This window comes from Protopterus annectens, chromosome 7.part1, assembly GCF_019279795.1.
Source record: "Protopterus annectens isolate FY-2018-M chromosome 7.part1, PAN1.0, whole genome shotgun sequence".
NCBI lineage: Eukaryota > Metazoa > Chordata > Ceratodontiformes > Protopteridae > Protopterus > Protopterus annectens.
Window position 1 is genome coordinate 330,438,378 of NC_056740.1, and position 12,997 is coordinate 330,451,374.

Sequence of the window (12,997 nt, forward strand, 5' to 3'; positions counted from 1 at the left end):
AGGGATAAATTTATAATCCAGTAGGTTCACTACATATATTCAGCCTCAGTATAGGTAACATTGTTCATATATTCAGCCTCAGTACAGGTAACATTGTTCACAATCAGCACATTGTATTGGTGCATTGTGCTTTTGAGATTAGGAACATAGCTAAAAAATGCCTTGTGGCTCTCTTTGGCTTGGGTGGCTATTTTAACTTCACACTTGGCTTTGGGGGATTTTATTAAGCTCCTAAGTTGTTTGTTTATTTCAGTGACAAGGGCTTTAACATTCTGGTAATTCCTTTTGGTCAAACTTATTTTCCTTTTTATTATAAAGCTAGTTGATATTATGATTCCACCTATGTGAGGTTGTTTCTGGGATTTGCCCTACACTTGATCCTGTGGGGTACAGTGGCATCTATGTTGCTCTTTACATGCTGGTATAGTGTGATGCTGTACATTCCTGCATACTCAATGGAGTTAGCTGGATTTCGTGAGGATATGAAGCTTGCTGACATATCACTTAGGGGGTAAGCAGCTTGTCTCAAAGAAATTTCTAAAAGTACCTTGGGTTGAAGGGATGCCTGGTTTCACTCTTATTTCGAAGGAGACTGCTTCATGGTCAAGCCTAATAAGTGATAAAGGTAAAGGATTGTGCAAGATGCTCCCACATTAGTAAGGACAAGATCCTGGATGTTATTCCCCCAGCTGGTACTCTGACTAATTGTTCCAGAGCATTTGTTACTGCCAAAGTCCAAGAATGTGTGTGTTTGTGCACTAGTGGTGGTATAGGTTTCCAAGTCTAGAGCTGGACAGTTTAGACCAACTAGGAAAATGGCATTGGGTTTAATAATGAGTGATTCTAGTTCCTGTAGATAGGTATTGTGGTTTTCTTTTGTCAAAGAGAGAGTTCTAAAGTTAGCTACTATACGGTATGGGTCCCTTCCGATGGTTATCTGGACACAAAGAAGCTCTAGTGCATCATGCTAATTTGTCAGCCTTGATTTCAGTCTCCTCTGAATGTAGATTGCGGCACCTCCAGCTTTTTTTCCGTCCTGTGCAGTAGCTGGTCTAAATGTGTAGAAGGTGTTGGAGTGCTCTCCTCTATTTTAAACCATATCTCAGTCACTACACAGATGTCAATGTCCTCCAGGGTGAGAAGGGCTTGTAGGGAGTGGAGTTTATGTTGGCAGGTTTATCGGGTTGGCATTGCCTAAAAAGGCACTATGGGGTGGACAGTGTCTTGGCCAATAATCAAAATCCTAGTGTGGACAGATGCAGGCTATCCCTGACAAAGCAGCACGGTTTGTTGATCACATCCTCCCAGCTGATAAATATTAGAACCATTTTAAATAACAGCCACAACTAAACCAATTATTGAAGTCAATTATTTACATTTCTATTTACATTTACACACAAACAATAGTTACATTTATACAGACTAAGATTTTATAGAGGTGGAAGTGACTAAAGAGAAAGCACACATGCAACTTAGTGGATTGTACAGGCAGCAGTAATGTATAAAAATTGTTTTGTCATTTCAGTAAGAGATTGAAAATACTATGTTTAAGAAGACTATCTGGATAGTATTGTACAGTGAAACAGTTTTAACCCTGTGGTGAGCATATACAGAACCAGGAATGGTAAAGATGTGGTTTAAAACTACTGAGTTTGTCAGAGAGTTTTATTTCCATGGGATGCTATTCCAGAGATTAGCAACGCATTGGGAGTAGAGCGAGTCTCCTGCAACATTATTTGACTTATTTGTAAGTAATAAGAATTTGTTACTAGAACATAAGTCTTTTGCTGCACAGTAGGGTAGTAATAAGTTTTGTAGTGCAGAGCATTCTTCTGGATGATGAATGAGTTAGTGTGCTGTAGTTAGTTGTGAATATGTTAGTAAGACAGCTGTGGGGTTCAAGCCAGTTTAATTGCTTTAAGCTAAGACAATGGTGGGTCCTATGTGGGAATCTGGTGGCAAATTTAGCTATTTTATTGTAGCAGGAGGCATATTTCTTTCTTTGAGTGTTGTTCATGTTTGTTAACAGCATTGTGTCAGAGTTGGCAGTAAGAAGATGGTGGCTAGAGTTTTTCTTGCAATATCTGTAAAAAATCCATTGATCCTATAAGAGGAACCTAGTTTCTGGTGTGTAAATTTTATGGTGTGCAGAATATGGTGTTCATATTTGAGACTGTCATCTATTATAATGCCTGTTTACTGTTGGTTACAGTTTCAATGACAGTATTATTTGCTGACTTTATGGTAAAAGATTGGTTTTGATTTTGGCAACTTTGTGAGGTAAAAAGCATTAATTTAGTTTTCTTGGGGTTGAGTCGGTTTGATTCTTTCAGACAGGTTTCTACACAGGAGAAAGATTTTTGGGTAATGTTTTGGAGCTTATTTATTGTTGAGGCCACACATACTAATGTTGAGACATCTGCATACTTAAGTAAATCAGCATGGCGAGTGGAGGTCATTAATAAATATATTAAACAGTAGAGGACCCAGCATAGAGCCCTGAGGGACACCTGTAGTAACTGGTTGAAAGAATGAGTAGGTTTGTTGCCATTTAACGGCTTGTTGCCTTCCAGACCAACAACTAAGGAACTACAACAAGGACTATTGTTAAAGTCCTACTGAGGAGAGTCGCACGAGCAGTTGCTGGTGTGAGTTAGTATCAAATGCCTTTGAGGAGTCTTAGAACATGGTGGACACAAGCAGACCATTGTTTCTATGCAGGTTTATTATGTTGGTAAAATGTAGTACAGCAGTAGTGGTGCTCTGCTGTGCTAGGATCATACCTGCCTTGGACACATAGTCTTGAGAGCTCTATCATCTCTCTTTTCATATGGGTCTATCATGTCTCTTTTCATATAGTCCTGGAAGGTACACCAAGTCACTGACACCAGCATGAACTACGACAGAATCTTACTGGAACTTGTTGTTCATGGGCTTGAAGGCATGTGTGATCTGATGGATCCAGGCACCAGACAAGCAACTAACCATCACTCATTACTTGTTCAGCCTGGTAAGAAGCACATCTGCAGAGTATTACAATGCAGTCACCTATAACAAGAATGTTTGGTTGGGTCAACCTGCCTTACGAGCTCAGCATCACTGACTTTGGGACTCCTTGTGCTATGCGAGGAAGTAGGCTTCATAGTGTGTAGTGTTTTGGAGGTCTTTGAGGTTTAGGTAAGTTAAACTTTAGAATGTCAGCATATTATTGATTATTTATTTATTGACATTTGATTACTGGGAAAGTCTGACAGGGTACAAGCCCATTTTCAGCGGAGGCCTGGAGAAAAAAAGCTCCAAATGATTACAAAACATTTTAGGAACAATACAATCTTCAAAAATAAAACCAAAAACATCTGTAGTTTAAATAATTATAAAATAAAAAATGGACACATTAAAAACATTAGTTAAGAATCGATACAAGGTATATATAGCAATGATTTAATATTTAGAACAGTTTTAAACAATTTGTAGAGAAATTAAAGGTAAGTTAGTCTAATACAAATAGGAATGGCCATGTAAAGTGAGGGAAAAACAGGCTTATGGAATATTTAGAGTCAGAGAAGAAAATTAGATAGCAGTAAGGAAGTAAGTGAAGAAAGAAGAATAAGGAGGTATAAGGAATGAAGAGGTACTTGTTCACATTTACGGATATATAGGTTATCCTGGTTTTGAGCAAAAGCAGAGACATATTTTAGCCAGGAAATCTTTTAGAGTGGTTTTAAAAGATGGGAGGGTATAGACATGATGGATACAGGTAAGGAGTTCCAGGCCTTAGCAACCTTATATGAGTACAGACAGAGTAGATTTGTTAGGTTTGTAGACAGACAGGACTTTTTTTTATCACTGGATCACAATGACCATCTAGGAACATACTTGTGTAGAATGTTTTTAGTGCTGGGCAGGTAGATGGATGCTGGATAATTTTACAAGTGGTAAAAAGTTGTGTATATGTTAGATGATGTGGAAGTTCTAACCAATTAAGGGTTTTCAGTCCTATACAGTGGTTGGTTCTAAAGGGGTATGTGCTGCAAATTTAGCAACTTTGTTATAGCAAGAAGAGTGGGGAGGAGACAAGTAGTGTCAAGTGTAGTTTTAGTTGCATCGGTTAGAAAGATTTTGGCGCTGTAAAGCATCTTAGTTTTTGATGAGTTTTTCTTATGCAATTTTATATATGGAGGTCAAATGTAAGATTATCATCCACAATCACCCCTAATAGTTTGCTATGAGAAGTGACTTCAATGGTTGTATTATCAAGAGAGATGACTTTAAATTTTGTTTTTTTTTCTTCATGAGGGGGGAATTTGGGGGAAAAAAGTACTAGTTTGGTATTTCTAAGGTTAAGCATGAGTTGTGAATTACGAAGCCATTATGTACCTTGTGATGGCCTGGGAAAGGTGTGATATGTGATGTACTGCTGATGATTTTGGTGTCCAAGTTTAGTGCATGTGAGATTTTTGCCTCTAAGAATATTACATATATACATCTCTCACACACTGTGTTATGCTGTTGGATTAACAGATGATTGTCAGACAGCACAAGACAATTCTTACACTTTCTCAAGACACCCATCTCGATCAGGCTGGCTATAGAAATTGTGGGGAAGTGCTGATCCATGATATAGAAATGACTCTGGGGCCAGGGTAACTATAAATGCTTGGAGTTTGGCTTTAGAATAATGTTTCGCTGGACTTGCTACTGAGCATTTACATTTCAATACAAAACAACTAGCCTGGAAACCTTCTTCTACCACTAGCAAGAACCAGTAAACTAATTAAAGTGGGAAAAACACTCAATAGTTTGATACTAAAATTCAGTGTAAGCAGTACAAGTACACTCAATATTAAGTAATTTTATCAAAGGTCTTTTAGTCTGGTGAGTAGTTTAAGGGAAGAGACTTAAAATGATACTTATACTTAGGTGCTTATTATCAACAGCCAATAAATGGAAACAGGGATGGAATTATGCTGTCAAATTATCGTAAGGGACAGGAAACAACAGATACACTAGGTTTAAGAACAAAACTGCAACAGGCTGGATTAGAAGGGAAAAATAAGACCCTTAGCTCTCAGCTGACTGGCCTGGAACTGCCTTAATAAAAAACAATTCCTGAACTAGCCTGACATACACTCAGTACATAAGAAGGAAACTAGGGTTTAGTAACAACAGTTAGGCCACTAAAAACAGCAAAAATCCACTGCAGCTATGTACTGGAATTACTAATATAGGCTTATAGGCCTTTGTTAAAGCAAATACAGACTGATAAAATGAATTTAAAATATGATTAAGAAATTAAAACATTTATTATTCATTCTTTGCGAAACAGAACTATTACAATGCAACAGTAATAAAAAAAAATCCCAGTAAACAGCAACGTTGGAATTCTTAGACCCTTAGCTCTAAACTGACTGACCCAGAACTGCCTTAATGCAGAGCCATTTTTTACTAGAAAATTACAGTCCAGAGGGCCTAAAAGAGTATGCCTGTAAGCTGTACTCCAGACGTTTGTGGTAGATGGTATCATGACAGTAAACTATCGGTTCTACCATAACCTTCAACACACTCCAGAACTGCACATGATGCTTTCTAAAGGGTCCTACTAAATGTACACAGAGGACACAAAGTTCTGCTTTTGCACTGATAATGCTTCTTCTTATGCACCCTATGATCTACAAGACATTCCTCACTGCTTTATCGCATTTTGTTTACTTTTAGAAATGTGATATTTTATGTGACTGATGCCTACTGCTCAGGCATTTGAATACTTTGATAAATAAAACTGATATATGATATGAGCACCCCTATTTTTTCCACTAATACTATTTCTCCTGCTTATGTTCAAACTGGTACTCCACTCCTATGTTACCCTTCCTCCTTTCACTTTACAATATGACTTTGCAACACATTTCACACTTTTAGCACTCTACAGACAATCATGCTGTAAATATTTCTGGGCCATCAGCAACAAGGTACACTTTTCTTTCCACATCTTGTGCAATGTCAGTTACAGACTCTAAAGAATAGTCACATAAGTGGCCATTGTTATGCACTTATCACTGCCAAAATGTTTATGTTCCACTTCCTAACTATAAAATACTAACCCTAAGGCACACGGAAGAATAAGGACTAAACTGCATAATGAAACTTGCATGGGACACACACACACACACACACACACACACACACACACACACACACACACACACACACACACACACACACACTTTCCTTATAAAGAACACTTGGTCACTGTAAGCTGGTGTCACCCTATTTAGTTACCATATTTGGAAACACTGAGGATTTAATGCAAACACTGCTGTCTCTCAAAGTCTGTTTTAGTGTCAGCTATCAGAACCTACACTGTAATAATAATTGAATACACGTGTGAGTGGGTGGGGGCAGAGACCTTCCCTTGCTTGTCTTCCATCCTCCAACCAATACCCTTTACAACCCTACCCAAATATATGATATTTCAGTTTCAGTTCATACAGAAAGTTTTCAGATATGTTATTTTAACCAATAAAAATAGTTATGTGAATCCCTTTGTAGGCACAAGTGGATATTTAAGCCCTGTATCTAACAGTAGTAACGTAATGATTTCCAATAAAGAGCTCTTGGTAACCTAAAAGTGCAAGTCATTGTAAAATGGATGTTGATTCAGTAACTATTACCTCACATTTGTATTCCATTGTCTTTGTGTTTACTATTTAACTGAACATTTTTCCAGTGTTACCATTGGCTGATAGGTGTTTGATAGGCCAATAACAAGCACTTTTTTAAGCCTAGCCATGCATCTCAATTCTCTGACAAAGTCTGCTATCCTTAGTAAATGTAAACCAAAGCTTGGGAATTAAACATTTACAAGCAGGAACCTGGGAGATGTCAGTACATCTCACATAAATAATATACATGGATCTCCAAGGAGCACTGCCTACTGAACTTGCACTCTCAGTTCTTGATTTAATACCATAAACAATAGTGTATCCAAGGATTCTATTTATACTCTTCTGACTTCTGAGTATTGTTTTTCTGAGTTTCAACACTGCAGATTATTTTGCCACTTTATGTTTACAATTGTCTAAATTAAAAATTCCAACAACCATATCTCTCAAATGAATCAGGGACAACTCTGAAGAAAATCAGGGAGACATCCAGAAATAATCAGGCACAATCAGAAACACATATTAAAATACTACCAGTATTAATTTGCGATACTGACAGTTTAAGATTCACACTGGGCTTCCTCCCACATTCCAAAGACTTGGCGTCTAGCGCGTTTCTCCCCGGGCAGCCATCCACTGAAAATTCTCTGTTCTGGACTGACTTTTCCAATTAAATAAATGTAAAATTAAAAAAATGCTCTTAGAAAGTTAACAGAACAATAAGTTTTGTGATAGCATTTATTTTCCGATTCTGAAGGATATGAAGTCTAAAACCCAAATGTATGTAATCCAGAAGATCACAAACTTTATGCAAAAAAGAACAAAAATAGACGTAATCTAGACAGTTGAAAGGTAAGAGTTTTAGTGAGTGAGTACAAGTGAAATGCTGTAAACATTTATTATATGGTTAAGTTAATGTTTGAGAACAGTCCATGTTTAAATGCTATGTGGGCTGAAGAAAGAACGCAGTAAGAGACTGCAAGTACAAAACAATATACTTTGACAACCACACTTCGCTTAAACTGTCACACGTTACAACTAAGACATGCGCATTACCATTACTGTTTCACCGGAGGACTGTATTTATTGTTACTCCTCAAAAATTTTCCCATGTAATCGGTCAATTATTATTTTCTGCCACTCACCGGAACGCCGACGCCCTGGTCGCTGCCACCTGTAAACACCTAACACTATATCTTCCCACCAGGAATGCTGCCATTGAACCTAACAACTGGGTGGCAGAGTCTTCAACTGGTATATTTTGACCTCCTAAGTTTCTTATCGCTTTCCTTTGGGGACAACAGACAGTGAAGAACAGTAAGCGAGAAGCTGGAGCGATTTCCTGTTTACCGCCCTCTATCCTTGGAGGGACGCATAGCATATTTGACGTACTACGGTAACTGCTGTTATGGATTGTATTGGGTTTGTATCCCATAAGTGGGAGCAGTGAAATCTGCGAAATATTGTGTAATTTGGGGTACGATTTCGCTTTGTTGAATTATCTGTTTACCTGTCTTTAGATTTGCTCACTTCCCCTGTGTTTGAGTCCCGTTTTAACTGTGCATTCGTATGTTTTGTAAGTCATCCGTCCATCCACAACCCCTTTTTCCAAATTTTGCACATTTGAATATGGGGTCAGAGTGTCGCTTAACTGTGACAATCATTTTAGAGCCAAGGTTTACACTGCCGGGTGGCTATCCCTGCCACGGTAGTTTTTCCACATTACGCACTTGCATGCCATGCATACTTTTCGCAAGACTGTAGAGTTTTGTCTCATATTTTTAGTCTGTTCCTCAAAATCAGTGAGGGTTAAAGTCTGAAAATAATGTCAGGCATCGGAGTTTTAGATTTTTATGGCCTTCAGAAAATTCATGCTAATGAATAACCTGCCATTCTAAAAACGTATGTTTGTAAGAGCAATATTTCAAAACTATCCCTATTTTGGGTTCTTGTCTCCCCGTTTTTGATGGCTTTGTCCAGATTTCTTGCTCTAAGAGGTAGAGAGGTATGACTACCCTTGAAAATCACAACAGTGCTTCAGAAAGATGGGCATTTCAACCAGGAATGAGATTGTCAGATGTGGGCTTGCAGGGGTTACCTCTGTACAGTTTTCCAACAGTGTAAGCATCAAATCCACTAATAATCAAGGATGCTTTTATAGGATCATAGGAAGTTACAAGGCTAATGGCCCTAGGGCCCTTACAAGCCCAGCTGGGTTCTACCCCTATTTCCACGATCAGCACCTATTGCCCGTGTGCAAGAGGGACACAGGTGGAACCCCCGGGGTAAATTTACAGTTACCCATCCAATCATCCAGAGTGAGTTTGAAGAGGGCCATTGAGGCACTCTGTTTGACATGAAGTGGGAGTTTGTTCCAAAGGTGTGGTAACCTCTCGGAGACAAATCTGTCACTCAAGCAGGTTCTATTAATGTCACATACCAGTTTAAGGTCTTTAGAGCGAGTCACCCGTGTACCATTTGACTTACAGAGATGCAGCATTTCCAGTAAGGCAGGGTCAGAGATTGTCTGTGAGTAGTCTGTATGAAACAGTATAAAGTGACAGTGATTTCAAATGATCCACATAGGAGAGATGCTGAAGACCTAGAATTTTTCTTGTGAGGAACTTTTGTGGTCTCTTCAATTGCTGCAGGTGCTTGGAAAGGTTCATAGGTGTGTACTAGACTAACGACCCTGGAGCTCATATAAGCCTAGCCCAAGAAGATAACCTGGCATCATGCCACCCAAAGTTAGTTTCCGGTGCCCCTGTCAAACAAGGCCACTGAAGTGATCCCCATGATGAACTTCCTATTGCCCATCCACTTGTCAAGATTTCCTCTTAAAGAGGGCCAGTGAAGTGCTCTGCTTGACGTGAATGGGAAGTTTGTTCCAGAGTATGGGAAGTGTCTGGGTTAGGAACCTGTCCCTCCAGCATGTTCTGTTTATTATGATAATGAGGTTTAGGTCCCTGGAGTGTGTGGCATGGAGGGATTAGGATTTCTTTAGGTGTAGCATATCTAGCAGCTGTGGGTCAGACATCGCTTTGTAGGTCAAGCAGAGATTGAGACAGAGTACAGCTGAAGTTTTTTGAGTCTGTCCGTATCGGGCATGTGTCCTAAGATCCTCTTAGTGAGGTATTTTTGTGGCCTTTCCAGTTGTTGTAGGTGTCTAGTGAAGTACATAACAAATGACGCATCGTATTCTATAATAGGTCTAAAGAGGGATGAGTAGAGAGGGATTATGACCTCTTTCTTCCTGGACGAGAAACCTTTTGTAATGAGATGTGCCACATAGAAAGACTTTCTGACTACAGTGGCAATGTGGTTATCAAAGGAGAGGTTGCTTTCAACCTGTGTCCCCAGGTCTCTTATCACACCTTCAGTGTTTAGTGGACTACCACCTATGTGGTAGTTCATGGACAATGAATTTTTCCCAAATGGAATGACAATGCACTTTTTGGCATTGAGCTTAAGGCCATGGTTCTGGCACCAGTCACTGGTGTGAGTGAGGCCTTTTTGTAGAATGTCTACATCAGTTGGAGAATCAGTAATGGCTTCCAGTTTGCAATCATCTGCGAACTTGGTCAGCCAGAGTTCCGTTGCGTTGGCTTGAACTTCAGAGAAGTAGATTACAAATAGGAGAGAACCTAGGACCGATCCCTGTGGGACACCACTTGTAACTGGTTGGTAGTCAGATTTGGAGTCTGCTACTTTCACATTGTGGATTCTATCAGTGAGCCAGTTGGCAACCCATCTTATGACATAGGGGTTTATGCCTAGTTTAGTGAGTCTGTATGATTCCTGAGTGAGGGATAGTGTCAAAGGCCTTGGCAACATCTAGGTAGGCTGTGTGAACTACCTTGCCCACATCCACAACTCTGGTGACAGACTTGAAGAAGTCTATCAGGTTGAGCAGACATGATCTACCTTTCACAAACCAAAATTGAGTGGGGTCCAGCGTTTGGAGATTCCCTATGTCCTTATTTATAAGGTCCATGATGATGCACTCCATAGCCTTACATATCAGACTCATCAGGCTAATGGGGCAGTAGTTCCCAGGGTCTGTAGTCGCTTCCCCTTTGTGGAGTGGGATGACCATAGCAGTGCGCCATTCGGTAGGAACAAAGCCTGAAATGAAGCAGTGATTGAACAGGGTACTCAGGTGTAGTGCCAGTTCCCTTTCTAATTCATGTAGAACACAGCCAGGGATATTATCAGGATGCATGGAAGCTGTATTCTTGGCTTTGGACAGTGCAGTTTTTACCTATGTAGCCATGATAATAGGGACTTGGCATTCCTCAGGTATTGTGATAGGCCCTTTAGTGGGTGAAAGGGGGGTAAAGTTCGCACTGAACCTGTCGGCGAATATGCTGGTAATATCAGTTGGTTCTGTATATGTATTGTCATTGTGCTGTAACTCGGAGCAGATCTGAGTTTTGCCATGTAGATTCTTGACATAGCTATAGAATGCCTTGTGGTTGTCTTTAGAATCTGCAGCAGTTTTGTTTTCGTAGCTAGCTTTAGAGGATTTGATGATGGATCTCAGTTTTTTGCTGAGGCTGACAAGGGAGTTTTTCCAGTCTTGGGACTTCGCTCTTTTCTGCAACAGTTTTTTCCTTCTGTTGTACAGTTTGTTTATAGTGGGGGGGTACCAGACTGGCTTCCTTTTTTGGAGGAGAGCGTCTTGGTTCTGTTTGGTATGGCCCATTCCATGCACTTGTGTATGTGCTCATACAGTGCATTGGTGTATGATTCAGTCATGCACCTATTTTCCATTTACATGGGTGTTGTGAAGTTAGCCACCTCTGTTTTTAGAAGTCCAAAATTGGCTTTGGAGAAGTTTTTTGACAGTGGTTTCCTTTGGGGGGGGGGGGGGGTGAGAGTGGGATGTGGATATCCACGGTGATTAGCTTGTGGTCAGATCTGATCAGGGAGGAGTTGATTACTGATGTAGAGCAGTGGTCGCCCATGTTAGTAATGACCAGGTCAAGGATGTTTCTACTCCTGGTGGGGGTAAGAATGAGTTGGTCCAAGGAGTTGGAATTAATGAATTCCAGAAAATATTGAGCAAGTGTGTTGGTACATGAGTAATTTTCCCAGTTAATGAAGGGGTAGTTAAAGTCTCCCAGTATAAGGGTATTGGGTTGTACTCTAATATTTTCCAGTGTGTTTAGGAATGTGAAGAAGGAGTCTTGGGACATGATGGGGGATCTATAGCAGGCTACAACCTGGATTGCATTTTTACCCAGTGTTGGTTGTACCTGACGTATCTCTGATGTGTTATGTTGGGCTACTAGTCTGGAGGTGTGCATATCCTTTATGAATATGGAGACACCACCGCCTTTAGTGCTTCAGTCCAGGTTTAGGGGCCGAAAGGTATGGTATGAATTATAGCCTGGTAGTGCTGGGGTGCTCTCTGGAGCCTTGAACCAGGTCTTGGTCACTGCACAGATGTCAATGATCTCCATTTTAAGGAGTGCGAGCCAAGGTACATACCAAAAGGGGCATTGTACTCAATTATTGGCCTGATTAGAAAAGATTACAGGGAGGCTATAACTTCATTTTTTTCTGGAGGCAATGCCCTTATGAGATGAGCAAATTAGAATGCTCTTCTTATCACTGCAGAGACATGGTGGTCAAAAGTGAAGTTGCTGTCAACCCGTATGCCCAGGTCTCTCACCACTGAGTACGTACTTAAGGTGTTGCTATTGATGTGGTAGTTAGAAGGAACATTGCCTTTACCAAAAGGGATGATAATACATTTTTTGCATTGAGTTAAGGCCATGATTTTGGCACCAATTATTTGTTTGTGTAAGTCCCTCTTGTAAGATGTTGACATCATTTTAAGATTCTGTGACTGCTCCCAGTTTGTAGTCATCAACAAACTTTGCCAGCCACAGACCTATAGTTTTTACTTGTACTTTGGAGAAGTAGATTCCAAAATGTAGAGGTCCCAGGACTGATCCCTGTGAAACGCCACTGGTTACAGGTCTGCTGTTGGAGGTGGATTCCCCTATTTTGACTATATGGGTTCCATTAGTGAGCCAGGTAGCAACCCATCTAACAGTATAAGGGTTGATACCTAGCTGAGTGAATTTTTCAATGATGCCTGAGTGGGGGATAGTGTCAGTGCACTGGCTAAGTCTAGGTAGGCTGTATCTTCAGATTTCCCCTCTCCAGAGCCTTGGTGAATGTCTCAAAGAAGTCCACCAGGTTTAATGGGCGTGATCTCCCTTTGACAAATCCAAACCGAGTAGGGTCAAGTGTTTGGAGATTACCTATATCTTTGCTGATAAGGTCCATGATGATTTGCTTCATGGCCATGCATATAAGGTTAG

General features: G+C 40.1%; 1 protein-coding gene across 1 annotated transcript in view; it reads right to left on the reverse strand.

The window, feature by feature from the left end:
- Positions 1-7,993, reverse strand: part of NDUFAF3 (NADH:ubiquinone oxidoreductase complex assembly factor 3) — a 439,874-nt gene extending 431,881 nt beyond the window's left edge. The window contains exon 1 of the mRNA XM_044078745.1: positions 7,808-7,993. Within this exon, the coding sequence (XP_043934680.1) occupies positions 7,808-7,881 (74 nt within the window). The 5' untranslated portion in view covers positions 7,882-7,993. The remainder of the gene's footprint in view (positions 1-7,807) is intronic.
- Between the last annotated feature and the right edge of the window lie 5,004 nt (positions 7,994-12,997).